The sequence below is a fragment of the Platichthys flesus genome, chromosome 14, assembly GCF_949316205.1.
Source record: "Platichthys flesus chromosome 14, fPlaFle2.1, whole genome shotgun sequence".
Lineage (NCBI taxonomy): Eukaryota > Metazoa > Chordata > Actinopteri > Pleuronectiformes > Pleuronectidae > Platichthys > Platichthys flesus.
Genome location: NC_084958.1, coordinates 14,895,823 through 14,912,341, shown reverse-complemented (window position 1 = coordinate 14,912,341; position 16,519 = coordinate 14,895,823). Strand labels below are relative to the sequence as shown.

The 16,519-nt window shown below is 40.9% G+C and overlaps 2 protein-coding genes across 3 annotated transcripts; both read left to right on the top strand.

Moving 5' to 3' along the window:
• The first annotated feature begins 1,315 nt into the window (after nucleotides 1–1,315).
• Nucleotides 1,316–9,420, top strand: vps4b (vacuolar protein sorting 4 homolog B). 2 transcript variants are annotated; one of them, XM_062404054.1, is made up of 13 exons: nucleotides 1,316–1,439; nucleotides 2,528–2,639; nucleotides 2,974–3,074; nucleotides 4,496–4,607; nucleotides 4,891–5,041; nucleotides 5,210–5,268; nucleotides 5,402–5,521; nucleotides 5,640–5,796; nucleotides 5,911–6,059; nucleotides 6,777–6,858; nucleotides 6,944–7,163; nucleotides 7,723–7,863; nucleotides 7,943–9,420. In XM_062404054.1, the coding sequence occupies exons 1-13, from the start codon at nucleotides 1,419–1,421 to the stop codon at nucleotides 8,042–8,044; spliced, it is 1,527 nt and encodes a 508-aa protein (XP_062260038.1). In that variant the 5' UTR covers nucleotides 1,316–1,418; the 3' UTR covers nucleotides 8,045–9,420. The 2 variants fall into 2 exon arrangements, with proteins under 2 accessions (XP_062260038.1, XP_062260039.1); XM_062404055.1 differs by lacking the exons at nucleotides 1,316–1,439; nucleotides 2,528–2,639; nucleotides 2,974–3,074 and adding an exon at nucleotides 3,412–3,665.
• Nucleotides 9,421–10,370: 950 nt separating this feature from the next.
• On the top strand, nucleotides 10,371–16,418 carry kdsr (3-ketodihydrosphingosine reductase). The gene is made up of 10 exons (XM_062404063.1): nucleotides 10,371–10,848; nucleotides 11,902–11,991; nucleotides 12,292–12,348; nucleotides 12,435–12,500; nucleotides 12,580–12,675; nucleotides 12,912–13,103; nucleotides 13,250–13,333; nucleotides 13,455–13,538; nucleotides 13,647–13,748; nucleotides 13,858–16,418. The coding sequence occupies exons 1-10, from the start codon at nucleotides 10,660–10,662 to the stop codon at nucleotides 13,975–13,977; spliced, it is 1,080 nt and encodes a 359-aa protein (XP_062260047.1). The 5' UTR covers nucleotides 10,371–10,659; the 3' UTR covers nucleotides 13,978–16,418.
• The last annotated feature ends 101 nt before the right edge of the window (nucleotides 16,419–16,519 follow it).

Below are 16,519 nucleotides of genomic sequence, written 5' to 3'. Positions count from 1 at the left end.
ATGTTGTCAGCAGCGCCAGCCCCGCGTCTTCCTGCACGCAAACTGTGCGCCGAGCTTTGGAGCTATCAGGTGTCAGGCTGAGCTCCACGTTCATCCACATGAGGTTAAAGGTCTCCACATGTTACACTGCGCGAATGCATCCAGCAACACGTCCTCTTTACTTTCAATATCATTCTAAAAATAAATAAATAATATATCTTCAAGATTAAAAGTCTCAATCCACACGTTTATGTGTGTACATATAAAAAGTATATTTAAACGTATTCTGCTATATCTAAAGTATATAGTACAAAACAGAAACCAAAAACCTGTGCAAATAGTTTACAAATGGAAATGTAAGATTTAATTATGTTATCAATATCAAAGGTGGTTTTTATTCCAACATATATTATATATTTATTCATACCTTGTATCATACCTTATTTTTTTAAAGTTTTGAAAGTATCATGTTTGCTATTTGGATCAGAGGAGCCCTAAAAATGTTAATAGCCCACACGGGAATCTAACAATGATCTAGGGGCGACATCTAGTGGCACAGACAGATATCACATGACTCAGTAGTGAAGGGGATTTTAGTGTTTTTTCCAAAAAACGTCTTTATAATCTTTCCATGCTGACACAACTCCAACGACTTTTCTTCTGTCATTATTTTATGTTTACTGTGTTGTTGAGTCTCAACATGTCTACTCTCCCAGTTGATTGGTATTTGAAAACAATAAAAACCCACAACATATGTAAATACAAATGGAATTGTAAGATGTAATTTTTTTAACAGATTGTATACTAAGCTCGATTTATTTATCATTAATACACGATGTCATTCTTCATATATCTACAGTTTTGGTATGACAGTGGAATGTTAGGTCTTTGGAGTAAAGGAACCTTGACCTGTTGACATCCCGCAAGGATATCGAACACTGATTCTCGGGTGACCTCTAGAGGCACAGACAGACATCACATGACCCAATGGTGAAGTGAACTTATGTGTTGTCCCGTCACGAGACTTTTCAGGCACAGACAACACAAACGGCTCGTGTCTCGTCTTTTTGTCTTAAACGTCTTCATGTCTTGTGTTTCCTGTGTTGTTGAGTCCTAACCCCTGTCCCAGATGATTCCCATTAACTCATTGTGGAATAATGGCGGTGCCGTCTCTATTTAGGTCATCGTGGCTCAAGAAAACCAGTGTTGCCCTCACAACCTGCTCCACAACATCGTGACTCACTGACTCCACCAGTGACTGGGTTTCATTCCTCCGACTGGCCAGGCAGCAATCTTGAAGGCAGGTCATTACTAAAGGGGAGTGACCATGTGCGAACAGGAACTGGCTGTGCAGTGACGGGGATAGACAGAGCGATAGACGACACAATACTCGTGGGGATCCCAGGTCGAGTCTGTGAGTGTTTTGAATCCTCCGCCACATGGATCCAACGAACCTGCAGGTAGGATGATGAGTTTCTCACCTCGGAAGTGCAAATATCCGGGTTTGTAACAAGTGTGATTACGTCTTGGGGGGAAAGTGCGTTGTGACAGGGTTTCGTTTTGTCAGAAAACTTGAGGTATTTCTTAAAGGTAGCCTACAGGTTGCTTCAGTGAAACCGTTCACCACACTACAATAGTTCTGTTCTGTAAGAGCCAACTGAACTCCATCGTTGAACCAAAATACTCACTCACTCACATCGAGTCTGTGGATTCAGTGGTGGTCTGTGAAATGATTAATTTACCGTTATAAACAGGGACTGTGTTATGTATACGCCTCCTAACCGTATATATAGGCTGGGTGATCGTTCCCTTCATCATCAAAATAGTAGGAACCCGACTCATTTGTGGATGGGTGGGGGGGGGGGGTCCTTCATCAGGTGGACTGCACATAGAGCCTCTTCTGGAATGATTAAGTACTTTCCTACTGTTGTGTAACCTGCTAAATAAGATGCCTTGCAGTTGACAGCTCTCTAATATTATAGCATTTTTTTTCAGTCACTTAAATCCCTTTGGGCACATTAATAGTTTTAATTGAAATTAATTAACATCTTCAAAAAGTAAAATGTAAGAGACTTTAAGACCTCGCTGAGATCATAATGAATGAAGAATAAACCTTGAAATACCCCTGCAAATTACAGGCAGAGAAAGGTAGGTATCCAGAGTCTTTCCCACAGGCAAGTGCACTGAGATGAATTCTGACAAAGGTGCTTGTAGATCATCAGTTATCTGTTCCATATTTGTTTTGTTTGTAGCTTTATTTCAGCACTCTAATATCTTTATTGTTGAATGTCACAGTATGTTGCTATGTTGCCAATCTATTCTTATGAGAGAAAAACAACAATGGTAGTTTTAAATGTTATTATGATTTAAACTGCAGAGACCCTGATATATAATGTAGAATCTCCAAACTATAAATGTTCATGAACAAATGCATTATATTTATGTTTGCTGAAGTAGGTTTGTGACGTTTATGTGAACTCACCAGTTTGAGGTTCAAACACAATGTCACAGGAGTGCAAGTTATGAACCAATTCTGTGCTTTTTTCAGAAAGCCATTGCCATGGCACAGAAGGCCTCAGTGGAGGATGAGGCCGGGAACTACGCGGAGGCCATCCTCTCCTATCAGCACGCTGTCAAGTACTTTCTCCACATTTTGAAACGTGCGTCAAAATGACCCTGAACAATGCATCTAATGTCACAACACAACACCACAATAACTGATGTTTATTAATTCCTCCCTTCAGTCTGTACTTGAGTGTGTACATCACTATCACTGATCTACCAATGAGCTTCTGCAAGTGAAATGGTGTCAAAGCATAGTGTGTGTAGGCAAACCTCTGTGTGTGTGTGTGCGCCTGCATGACAATTTTAACTTGTGCCATCACTATGAAGTTTTGCAATAGATCGTTTATGAATGAATTTAAATGTTAAAGTTACAAGCATCAGTAACTATATCGGATGGCATCAATTCAATGTTCTCCTTCCCATCATCAGGTGAACCTCAGGGTAAAGATGGCAACCAGAAGATCAGAGATCGGTGCAAACTGTACCTGGACAGAGTGGAGGAACTGCAGAAGTACCTCGAGAATAAAGAGGTTCCTTGTTTTAGAAATCTCCACATCACTTGCCCACAACAGTAACATTGTAAAGCTTTCACAGCAGCTTTACCACACTTTGGGAAATTATTCAATGTAAGAAAGACTACTTACCTGGTAGTGTCTAATTTTGGCCAAACCCGCTCATAACAAGCCACATCAACCATAACTAAGAGGAAATAATAAGTAAATCATAAATAAATGTAATAATAGATAGAGAGATAGAGTAGCTCATGTAGGATTACAGGTTTGGAAACATTAACTATACTTCCTTTTATACACAGTTTATACTTCAGTGGCATTGAGACCGTGACGCAGATTACTCCGAGGCAACGTGTTGACGTCATCACATTCCGTTTACGCCAGTATCGACTGGTCAATGCGGAAGTTTCCTCCTCGATCCGACTCGGGAGCGATCTGGGCAAACGACAACAACCTTCGATCAAACCTCGATTGTCGACATAACGGTGAACTTGTGAGATCGGGTTGTGAAGCGGACTCCAGCAGCTGCTTAGTGACGGCGGTGTGATATTCTTTACGGTTAGCTGATAAAAGTGATCGGCTCCGATGGCTACCAACAATAATTTACAGGTAAGTTGAAGACCGACCCGCAGCGGAATAAAACACGTTGACACGAGAGCAGAGTTGCCCCGCTTGAAGAAATAAAGCGCAGGAAACACTGTAGTTGTTGTCGAGCTCAGTGAGTGTTGGCTGGTGTTCGGCGTAAATGCTTCCGAGGGGGTAAAACGGCGTCTGTGACATTAGCTGCTAGTTAGCATGCTCGGCTAACTTAGCTAACCTGGGCATGAGTGCGGTGTTCAACTTGTCAACAACATGAAGACCCCAAACATCGTATGCTATGACGTATATGTTTAATAAAGGTGGTTTCTTTCTGTTGTTATGGCTCATGCAGGGTTTCGGCCTACCGTTTAATAGTGGTTAGCTTCTATTGACTAACACCGCTAACGAGATTAGCTTATCGACTGGTTATATTTGGGCCTTTATAAAGACTACTTCGACCAGACATCTAAACTTGGTCATGTTAGACTTCCAATTTGTGTTAAACTTGTGCTGTCGCTATAAGGAAGTGTACCAACTTAGATCGTATCCATTCCTACCGCACCGTGTACCATGACATCACTCTTGACAGGTGTAGCTTTGAATCTGCTCATTATATAATGCATTACGGTAAATGTGCAGCAATCATAACAATGCACACAGCTGACACAGTCTCTCAAGTATAGTTTGGCTTGGTCATTTAAGTACATTTTATAACTTTATGTACTTACAGTTATCATTTTGCTCTGTATTGATTGTCTGAGAGTTATTGACCTTCTTGTTGATTGTTGTTGTCTCTGTCATGGCCAGTTTCTATAGCTGTAAGGGTGACTTCAACTTTTCTGTGTCTCTCTAAACTCTAGAAAGCCATCGATCTTGCCAGCAAGGCGGCTCAGGAGGATAAAGCTCAGAACTACGAGGAGGCTCTGCGTCTCTACCAGGCTGCTGTTCAGTACTTTCTTCACGTGGTGAAATGTAAGCACACGGTGTCTGCAACCTGATATTCACGTTGACTCTTAAACGTAAAGTTTATGTGGCTGTAGTTTATTGTGGCCAAGGTTGTACAGTATTTATATTCCTCTCTGAATTACATGTAACCATTGCCATACAAACCTATTTGTGATTATTCTTTTGATAATATCTTAATTGTTTTGCAAGTATGTAATCAATGTGGGGGGGGAATTCAAGGTGCAAATGTCCAGAACTCAGAGCCTGAAACCTTTTTTGTGTAATTTTAAACTTCTTTTTTCTCAAACAGATGAAGCACAGGGCGATAAAGCTAAACATAGCATCCGGGCGAAGTGTGCTGAATACTTGGACAGAGCTGAGAAGTTGAAGGAGTATCTAAAGAAGAAAGAGAAAGCTCCTCCTGTTAAGCCTGTCAAAGAGTCACAGTCTGATGACAAAGGGTGTGTTTATGGGTTGGGCAGTGGGGTATGTCTGCTCATGTAATGCCTCTCAGATATGGGTTATAAAAATCAAATGTCCTATGATGTAAGGGTTTAATATAACTTTTATCTTTAAATTATGCCAATTGAATTCATTTTTTTTGATGTTCTGTTTGTGTGTGTGTGTAGGAATGAAAGCGATGAAGGTGATGATCCTGAGAAAAAGAAGTTCCAAAATCAGCTCTCAGGTTTGTAATAGGACTATTACGCCCTCTGCAGGTTTTATGTGTATTTATTGTAAGTTTGTTTCCTGCAATTGGTTCACGGTAAATGCAATATTTGGAAACAATAGTAATGTTTTTTTCAATGTTTGTTTAACAGGTGCAATTGTTATGGAGAAACCAAACATCAAATGGAGTGACGTCGCTGGTTTAGAAGGAGCCAAGGAGGCGCTGAAAGAAGCCGTTATTCTTCCAATCAAATTCCCCCACCTTTTCACTGGTATGGAATCTTATTCAATGGAAAAAAACACCTTAACTTAGCTCCAAATTAAAAATAAATAAATATTACATGGGATAGTTGTGCCAGATTGTCCTTAACCTCTGTGTTTGAATAACAGGAAAGAGAACTCCATGGAGAGGGATCTTACTCTTTGGACCTCCAGGCACAGGCAAGTCCTATCTAGCTAAAGCTGTTGCCACGGAGGCAAACAACTCAACGTTCTTCTCCATCTCCTCGTCCGACCTCGTCTCTAAATGGCTCGGAGAGAGTGAAAAGTGAGTCATTTTTAGAAGCAAGCCACAGAAGTATGGGTCAAGCTTAAGAATTTGCTGCATCTTAGACCGTATGCTCCTATTTCATGTCCTGAAAGCTTTCATTCTACTTCACAGATTGGTTAAGAATCTTTTCACCCTTGCGAGGGAACACAATCCTTCCATCATCTTCATCGATGAGATTGACTCGCTGTGTGGATCAAGAAGCGAGAACGAGAGTGAGGCCGCTCGGCGTATTAAGACAGAATTCCTGGTTCAGATGCAGGGTAAGTCTGCTGAGATAAAAAAAAATATTTTTAACTATTTGTAACTACTGATATTTCTCTTCGTGTTGAATTCTGAATGGTCCGGTTTAAGACAACCCTGAGATGATATATATATATATATATATATATATATATATATATATATATATTATCCCTTCCTGCAGCTTACACTTTCAATGGCAGCAGTATAGTTACAAAGCAAGGATCCGATATTGTGTAATCATTATACAATGTACATAGGAGAATTTATAGCTGCGATGGCTGGAAAAATTTACTTTTGGGCAACAAGCAAATATTTGGGTTGTTGGTTCTCATCACACATTTTTCCTCAATTTATTTTCAAGCATAACTTTTTTCTGGTCGCCATAGGAGTTGGCTCTCTACTTCACACTCTTCACTTATTACTAACTGAAGTGTTAACAGTTGAGTCACATTGGGCAGGGAAGTGATTGATAGACTCCAGATACATTCAAACTGCATGCAGCAATTCTCCAAGACCTATTTCTTGTATTCGCACACTCACTACATAATAACCATGTGTTCAATAACCTATTTTGAATCCACTTATTGTAACATGAATACAGACTAGTCTGACACACCTAGATGGTTTTTCGTATGTTTTTAAGAGTATCCCATGTCATTTCTTTATTTTAGAGGCTGTGTTGTGATCAAAATCCACACTCAAGTATGTCCTTCCCTGGATTTGTTATTTTACAGGTGTGGGGAATAACAATGAGGGAGTGCTGGTACTCGGGGCAACAAACATCCCGTGGACCCTAGACTCAGCCATCAGAAGAAGGTTATTGTTATTAGTCTATAAAAAGTTGTTTCTGAACATGTTGTCATTGGCCTTTGCTGACTTTGCACTAATACGCCTCTCTCAGATTTGAGAAAAGGATCTACATCCCACTGCCTGAAGAGCACGCCCGCTCCTTCATGTTCAAGCTCCACCTGGGATCGACTCCCAGCAGCCTCAGTGATTCGGACTATGTCACTCTGGGCAAGAAGACAAACGGATACTCTGGAGCAGATATAAGTGTCATCGTCAGAGATGCTCTAATGCAGCCAGTTCGAAAGGTCCAGTCAGCAACTCACTTCAAACGGGTAAGTCTTTTACTTCACAAACAGTTCTGTGCTTCACTGTGATGTATGAGGGCAGTGGCCACCAACCTTTTCGAGCCCAAGATCATTTTTTAATTTCAAACGTTAGCCGAGATTTGCCACCATGATATCTTCCAAAATATTCATTTTATAATTTTTTGCAATTTCTGTTAAAAGTCTGAATGTACAAGAATTATAAATAGAAAGAGAGTCAGTTGTGCAACCTTTTCAATTCAATGCGTAATATTCAAATTAATATCATTCTTCATACCGTTCAGTCCTGACATTTAGTTTAGTACATAAACCAACTTGTTCATGAAGGAAATGCAGGAGATGCAACTGCAACTCCACCACCAGTAGCGGACACACAGCGAGTGTGTTAAACAGACAAGGGACACACAGCTGATCTGCAGTCTGACGACAGCCAGTGAATCCAGAGAGTTGGGGGATCGACAGTGAAGACTGGGAAATCGACCGGTAGATGGCGACCGACGGGTTGGCGACCACTATATAAGAGTTATAGTTGTTAAAGCATCCTTTTTTTGTGTATTATGTAAATTAGGTACGAGGCCCATCCAGGACAGACCCCAACGTTATTGTTGACGACCTCTTGACTCCTTGTTCACCTGGTGATCCCAACGCAGTTGAAATGTCGTGGATGGATGTCCCCGGGGAGAAACTATTGGAACCTATAGTATGCATGGTAAGGAAATAAAAGTGTGTAATATATTTGCATTTTCAAGCCACTACCGTATAATCATATAATTTCTTCCTCTTTTCAGTCTGACATGCAGAGGTCTCTGACTAGCACGAAGCCAACAGTCAACGATCAAGATCTGGACAAACTGAAAAAATTTACAGAAGACTTTGGACAGGAAGGCTAAGTGGGATGAATCGGCCAAGACAACCAAAGCAGTGGAATTGGGATTGTCTCTCTTTACTGTCCCTGTCCCTTTTTTTTTTGTCTCTCTCTGTTTCATCATGAATATTCACCAGACCAGGTGGTTTCTCATAAACGGCAAGATTACTGCTCTGTTCTGCAAATCTGATAACCATGCAAAGGACCCTAGTGTCCAAAAAGACCACTTACATCTACAGCTAATCTGATGAAATAATCAAGACCTCACTGGGGAATTTAGAGGGTTGTTTGACTTACGCACTAAAGGCTAAAGGTATTAATGAGCAGAATACCCAAGCAGCTTATGGAAACCAACAGAAGATTTACGCAACCATCTATTTTCGGTTAGGACCGTATCATGCACCTTCAATTTCTAGTCAATGCATCACACCAGATAAATAAATACCCTTATATATATCCTCTTTTGTATTGAAATAACAAGCATTTTATAATGTATACTGTACTTTTTGGAATATATACATGTTGGACTGGGAATGTGAAGCTGGGGGCATAAATTCACAGAATTTGTGTAGGTGAAATACATCATTCTCGTCTCAAGGTGGTAGAGATTAAAGCATTGGAGACAGAAGTACTCAGGATGAGAGCTGCGTGAGGTTCTGTGGCGGTTTTGGATTGCTAACAAAGTTCCAAACAAATTTCCAAACTCTGTTGTCATTTGAATCCAACACAGATATTTGGGTGAATAACCAGTGGTGCTGTACCAAAATTATTCTACCCTTTTATTCCTGACAGACTCGATAGCTTTGAATTACTCTGTCTCTGAACTCATGGTTTGTTCTTTTCCCTCCCTGTCGACAGGCTTTGCTAATTATCCATAATACAAACAGAGAAAAAACTAAGCCTTAATTTAAGTCACATTGCAAATTTCAATTTAAAATGCCTGAGATGTTGAAGCTGGACACTGGTGGCTCAGGTGAAGACTTAATTTTCTCATACACTAAAAAAAAACAGGAGCGCATCTCCAAGCATGGAGTATGTGTAGCCGTGAGTGGCAATGTGCACCATGTGCCTTCCAGAAAAGCTGCGAATGCTTTTTTTTTCCTCTTTTTTTTAAATTTAGGTTTATTTCTAAATTGGTCATACTGCTTATATGAGTGCTTTGTCACTACAACTAAGAAATGTATAATACTTGCATATTTCATGTAAGCTCTTTTAGAGATTGTTCACAGCTGCACTCTTTAGCTCATAAGGTGTGCAAACTTGATGGTAAACAAACTCTTATTTTACTGTAAATGTATGAATTTATAGCCAACTCTTCAGTGTTTTCTTTGTGAAGAGGTGCATACGATTTTCTCTTTTTCATTTCCATCATGTAAATAAAGGTTATAGTTATGTCAAGAAGAGCAGAGTGGTCTTTTGATAACGGATTCACACTTAGGTAAAATAGACATTTATTGTACTTTATCTTACCAGTTGTCACCTGGTGACTGGTTGGGCAGTAGTGTAATTTTTCACTTTATTAACCAATGTACTAACATGAAAGATATTTGCACTATAGAACCCAATTTTATTCCAATGCAAGATCAATTGAAAAAATAGTTAAAAAATTATAATAAGTTACATCAATTATCAAAAAATGTCTAAATAAATGAAATATATAAATACTAACAGGTCAATAACTTTCACAGAAAGTAATTATCTAAAGTGTTACAATGAGTTCACTCTTTAGTTATTGGTTGATGCCGCCATGTTCAAATGGTACAGAGGAAATCATATAACCTTCTTTGAGGAGGACTTAGAAAATCCTCCTTTATGAATGTGGGATAAACTTGTTATAATAATGTAAGTCAGAGGTTTGTTACTACATTGAATTTGAGTGATGTCTTTAGTGAAGCACAGGGTTTGTTTTTGTTTTTCGCTTTTATTTCAAACCTTGCAAGAGGTGACAGAGTGGAACCCAAACATGGAATCACACACATAAGATAATATAAAAGAACATCTGTAAAATTAAATCAAAATGTGGTAAAATTATATATTTTGTTAAACATGATTAAATAAAGAGGCAAAACAAAATTAGTCTCAAGACATAAAAAAACACATTTACATTATAATAGGATTTTTAAAAAGGGTTTTGGCGGTTTTTTTTGTTTTCCTCAAGAAGAATTAGTAGAAATCAAGGCTAACAAATATAATACGTATAAAGTAAAAGTCAGAGAGTGAACCTCAGGCTGTCAGTTCGAGCTGAGGCGCATACGACGAATAATAAGAAGAAGAACGTTGCATTGTGGGAGATGTCGTCAAAGTGCTTTCCGAGCGCCGCTTCGATCCCGGAGAGTCTCCTCGCGTGAGGACTCCAAGTCCCGGGTGCGCGCCTGAAGCGTCCGTCAACGGTGCACGGCTGGACTTGTTTTGGTTTGTGCGGACTGCGTCTTATCACGGGGAGCCAAGGTCCGCCGCGGTGCGCTCACCTGACCGTCACACACCGTCGAGCCGCCGCCGGGGCCCCCGACCCCAACCCCTCCTCCCAGCTCCGGGTTCCTCCTCCCTCTCTGTTCAAGCGGCGCCGCGCAGCAGCGTTATCGGACCTCGGAGGCTGGCCCGCTACTTAGCAAACAAGCTAGCGTTTGCCAGAGTCCACCCATGTCCTCTGAAGAAGGGTTGAGCTCCACGATCGCGGACTGGCTCTATATCAACTCCTGGTGGCTCCTCCTGCCGTTCGTCATGCTGCTCGTGGTCGCTGCCTTCATCGTGGCCTTCGTGCTGCTGCTGTACATGATCTCTCCCCTGATCAGCCCCAAACCTCTGAAACTGAACGGGGCCCACGTCGTGGTAAGTGCCCCGGGGAGCTAACGTCTCTTCGCTGGTTACAGGGCGGCCAACGTCCACCCAGTCCTGGAGCTATGTAGCATAGCTTCAGGTCTGTTTGCAGTCAGTAACTAGTCGTAGCTGTTAACAGCAGAATAACTCACTCAGAGAGAAGAGATGAAGGACAGTGTGTCATTTATAAGGAGGAACACGACTTCTTGTGAGTTCTGTTGTGGTTTAGTTGTGGAGAGGTTTGAATTGAACTGAGGTGATTGTCATTGTAACGTTCCTGAGGCCAGGTTACATATCAGAAACACCTCCCAGTATAACGGGCTGCATCACTACAAACCACTGCCATTGCATTCACCTAGATATTCTGATACCATTTTCACTTCCCAATACAGATACTTGAACTGTATCGAGCAGTATAAAACATTCAAACCTATAAAATGTATTACAGAAGCTGTTTGCTTCAAAGCCTGTATGGAAGTTATGATACAGCCTTATCCTATGACCTGGCTCAGGTAAGATCCTTGAAATAACACAAATAAATACATTTAGGATTTAATTTGCTTCCTATCGTGCAGCCACAGTGATACTTTGTCTGTATCATTTGTGTATTACTTGTTCAAAGGCTGGTAGTGTAGCTAGATTTGTAATTGTTCCGTTGAGTGTCATTCCTCCGACACTAAAGTCTTTTACTACACTCTCTCTGTTTTACTCGTCGGGTTGACGCTACTCTTCCAAAAATCCCTTTTTCTTCGCTGCTCATAACAACTGTTCTTGATAGTGGAAGTAAATTGCCACTGTTGATTTGGAGCAAGGTAGAGAGAAGCCATATCCTGAAAAGAAAATTGCAGTTTTCTCTTGGGGATACTAACATATAGTATGTATAAGACATGGCGTGAGATCAGTGCACAGATTCCCGTACATTCTGATGCCCAACCTGACATTTTCACCAGTATCAGGCCTTTCTGATGCTGGTATATCGAAACAGTAGCTGATGTGGTAACACCGTGACAGGTTAGCACACTTCAAACTTTTGAGGAATGAACCTCCTAACCTTTGTATTTCCAGGTGACAGGAGGCTCGAGTGGGATTGGGAAAGCCATTGCAATCGAGTGCTACAGGCAAGGAGCCTTCATCACTCTGGTGGCACGAGACGAGGTCAGCACCCGCCACATTCGACCAATCCTTCTGCTGGGCCTAGACCAGCTAGAACTTGTTGTTGGTTGTCAGCCAGCTTGTGAAACTAATTCAGATGAATTTGCCCTGTAACAAGAGACGGATGTGCTCCACTCACATGCTAAATGTGCTTTCTTTGGTTGTGGACTCTTTGACTGCATATGAGCATTTATGTTCAAAAGATCTGCCCTGTTTTCATTTAGTTTTTAAAGATCAAACTTTGTGCTATTTCTAAGTGTTTGCACAAGTTTTAACATATTCAACATGCTTTTTTTCCTTCAGGCTAAACTTGTTCAAGCTAAAAAAGAAGTTGAGAAATTTGCCATCAATGACAAGCAGGTATGGATTTTTTATTGATCCCAATGGAAAATGTTAAACCTGTGTATCCGCCCAGGTCGAGTATCACATACAATTTCTGTCTTCAGGTGGTGCTCTGCACATCAGTGGATGTCTCCAGTGATTATAGCCAGGTGGAAAGTGTTTTAAAACAGGTAATGGTACCTCTTTCATCTCAGATTCCTTAAATAATTCAGTGCTGAGGTGCTAAAGGAGAATTTTCTTGTCATTCAGGCACAAGAGAAGCTGGGGCCTGTTGATATGCTTGTGAACTGTGCCGGAACATCCATCTCTGGAAAGTTTGAGGAAGTGGAGGTGGACCGTTTTAAAGTAAGTACCTGAGAAGGGTCAGATGTCAGTAAGCTACTGTGAACAATGTTAAAACAGTTTTAATGTTGTATTCGATCAAGTATTCATTCCCCATATTTACTCTAGAGTGTCGTTAAGGCGGCAGAAAAAAGAAAAGAAGCTTTATTGCTGTTTTACTTTTGGTCTACTTTTATGAAGCACTTGACTCTGGCCTACTCCCTTATAATTTATGTGAACCTTGACCCCATTTCCAAAAGAAACTGATGGAGGTGAACTACCTAGGCAGCGTTTACCCAACACGGGCCGTCATTACAACCATGAAGGAGAGAAGAATGGGCCGCATCATGTTCGTGTCCTCCCAGGCGGGCCAGATCGGCATGTTTGGATACACCGCCTACTCCCCCTCCAAGTTTGCCCTGCGTGGCTTAGCTGAGTCGCTGCAGATGGAGGTGAGATTGGCCTGCTCACTTGCACGGCATCCACTTCAAATTGTTTACCATGAATATGATATATTTTACTGTACTTTTACTTTTTAATTTCCACAAAGCCATTGAGTCAAAAACAGGTGATTAGTGTTTCCTGCTGTTCTTTCCAGATAAAGCCGTACAATATCTATGTGACTGTGGCCTTCCCCCCTGACACTGACACTCCAGGGTTTGCTGAGGAAAATAAGTCAAAGGTAAACTCTTCAATATTCTTTATTATTATATTGAACAATATTATTACAAACAATAACATAATTTCATATTAATTTCCCACCCATGTAAAACCAGTTCATCCTCTGTTCTTTTCTCTCCCAGCCTCTAGAAACTAAATTAATCTCCGAAACAGCCGGAGTGTGTCAACCCGACCAGGTGGCCAAAATCATTGTGCGCGATGCAGTTGTAAGCCACAACCTTCTTCTACTGTTATACAGTCAAAACAAGTGGTAATTGGGGAAAGATGGGTTCTTTGATGTTAACATATCTCCACTTATGTCTTTGCTTTTGCAGCAGGGGAACTTCAACAGCTCCGTGGGACCCGACGGTTACATGCTATCAGCCCTCACCTGTGGGATGTCGCCCGTCACCTCCATCACAGAAGGTCTTCAACAGGTCCGAGCACATGAATGATATTTGACACTGGTCAATGTGAAGCTCCTCCCAGCTGCTGTTGATATTTTGAGATTGACAGTTTCTGACCTCAGTTTGTTCTCCTGTGCAGATTGTTACCATGGGATTATTTCGGACCATCGCCCTCTTCTACCTGGGGAGTTTCGACAGCATCGTGCGCCGCTGCATGATTCAGAGAGAGCAGCTAAAAGCAGCTGACAAGACGGAGTGACAGCAGCCGTACCTGCTTCACAGCCCAGTGCTCCTCTTCTTCCTCCTTCTCCTCCTCCTCCACACCCCCATCCCATCCCTTCATCCAGCTGTTCAAGTGCCCAACCGTAGTTGGGGAATAGGCCAGGCTTTGAGTGCACTTCTGATAATATCATAACAGACAGGATGAAAGAAAATGGCAGATGTTTACTTTTTGCTTGTCCTCCATTGACTTCACAGCCATTTCTTTCTATCCTTTCAGAGCATTCCAGTGACTTTTCAGTTTAATGTGTCCACCTGCTTCTTTCTGTCAGAGCAGCCTTACTTTGTGTGTGTGTGTGGGGGGGCACACAGACTAAACATCCCACAGCCTGCTTTTAAAATACATATGGGCTTTGTGAGCAACTTTAATTTCAGACATCAGGCCTCCCTGCCTCTACTTGCACAGTGTTTATATTTCCCCTCACAGAGAGGATAAATGGCAGATAGATTGTTGGGCTAAATATGGCTTGAAATTCCTTCCCACCATGGGGCCATAGTAAAAATCTGAATGGTAACTCTCACCTTTTTGCCATTTTGTTACATGTCTTTAAAAACTGGGTCCAACTTGTAAGAATTTCACTATCTTCAATGAAACACTTCCTCAATCTCAACCTTTGTTGTACCACAAGTCTTTGCAGGCAAAGCACCTTCCCTCTTCGCCGAGTGTTTTTGTTTAGTGCTCTGCATCTCAACCAAACAAAGATTTGATGACAAAAGTACACTGATCTTAAATCAGAGAGAGCGAGAGAGAAAGTGAAAGCATTTGTAGTTTTTGATTGTTATTAAATATTACTAATGCAAAAACACAATTTCCCAACATTTTTTAGACGTGGTGTTGGGCAGAATTTGGGTTTATTTTTGTGTGCTTACATGTGTGTGTTTGTGTGTTCATGTTTGCTGTGACTGAGGCAACCCCTGGGGAGAGAAAAGCCATGAGATATTATTGTCTTTGGATTAAACACCAAATTATTTTCTGCACCTCCTTATTTCTTTGAGAGAGGAGAGCAGGTACTGGCTGTTGAAGCCATGATGTTTAAAATTGGGGGGGGAGACGACAGCTCAGGTGATTTAACTCTTCTGTGCACGTGATCGAGTTCTTTCTTCCTTAAATGTGTGAAAGGAAGCGTATCATTTCCACATGCAGTCTTGTGTGTCTGTGCACATATTCAGCCACCCCAGTCAAAGATCCAAGTTGGATCCATAAACTGTCGGGTGGTGCAAGTCAGTGCAGGGCCATGAGGGCACGACTCGCTGGCTCGAGTCATGTCCTTTTGAGTCTATTGAGGGCGCTAGAGATTTGTTTTACATAGAGGTCAAATGATAAAGGGACTAGCTTGAGAATTGGAATTGTCGTCCTTCTGATTTTAGACCTGCTGTTCCTCTGTCATGCACACTCTGACTTTGTAACTCCCTGAATAACAATATCCATTCCCTCCGGGTTTTGCTCAAACCTTTGGAAAAACCTTGTACTTATCACATGACCTTACTATTTTGCATACAGGGGGAGGACAAATGTGCACGTCTTAATTTGGTCCATCACAAACGGGGAGAAACTATAATACAAAGCATACAAATCAGAACATAGTAATATTATTTTTAAATGCACCACTATCTGAATGCCAAAATGTGTAAAGACAATTATTGAGATTTATTTCCATGCTGCTGCTTTGTTGATCTTTAGAGTTAGTCTGTGAAAGACGTGGAGCAGCGTGGGAACCCATTCTAAGCCTTAAAGACGTGACTACTGATGAAGCTAAAGCTATAAGAATGGACCTGTCCACAGAACAATGTGGCTTAACCCACATGTGGTTTACCAGATCATTTAATGACTCTTCAGTGTTTTGTGTTGTCTATTTTTGTCAACTTCCAGGCTTTGTACGACAAAAAGAAGCCTTGGTGAAATCCAGGAAATGAAAGTGAGAATGGATGACCCATGTTTGATGATGTTCTCATTTGACTTTGGTTTAAAGATGTACTGTCCTGCGTTCAAGAGGTTTTCATAATCTTAACTTTATTTGCTTTCAGAATTTCTCTTTTTCCTTAAGGTAGCAACACGTAGTGGATGGAACATGTAGCCCATGTAAAAAGCAGTTTTGTTTAACACATTTTTAAGCTATGCAAGTGAAGCCTATGCTTACGATATGTTCAAACATATAGTCCACATTTCAGTTCTCTATAACAGCCACTAACATCCTGTGTTTAAAGGTGTCATCATTAGATCATCTCTGAGAAATGAACATGAAAGTCATGATGCACTCTTGTTTCCTTCTTCTTTGTTGCTTTTAAATTTTGTTTCTGCCAAAAGAAATACTAAACACCTTCACCTTGTGTGCCATTGAAAGAAAATGTGAGAAGTGAACGTGTCTCTGTCTTATTTTCTTACATGATAAACAAAATAAATACCTGTGAAGAGAAATAAAATTCGAATTCCTGTGTTTTCATCCTTGGGTTTGAAATTGAAAAAAAATGTCAAGATACAATCTTCTTAAATTGTTTACGCAGTTTCGCTTCAGATGATTTCT

Excerpts from the sequence above, each read along its gene's own strand:
- vps4b (XM_062404054.1), top strand. The coding sequence starts at position 1,419 with ATGGATCCAACGAACCTGCAG. Across the intron at positions 1,440-2,527 it reads TGGATCCAACGAACCTGCAG|AAAGCCATTGCCATGGCACA; the intron begins GTAGGATGATGA and ends TGCTTTTTTCAG. Across the intron at positions 7,864-7,942 it reads TGGAACCTATAGTATGCATG|TCTGACATGCAGAGGTCTCT; the intron begins GTAAGGAAATAA and ends TCCTCTTTTCAG.
- kdsr (XM_062404063.1), top strand. The coding sequence starts at position 10,660 with ATGTCCTCTGAAGAAGGGTTGAGCTCCACGATCGCGGACTGGCTCTAT. Across the intron at positions 10,849-11,901 it reads TGAACGGGGCCCACGTCGTG|GTGACAGGAGGCTCGAGTGG; the intron begins GTAAGTGCCCCG and ends TTGTATTTCCAG. Across the intron at positions 13,334-13,454 it reads CTGAGGAAAATAAGTCAAAG|CCTCTAGAAACTAAATTAAT; the intron begins GTAAACTCTTCA and ends TTTCTCTCCCAG.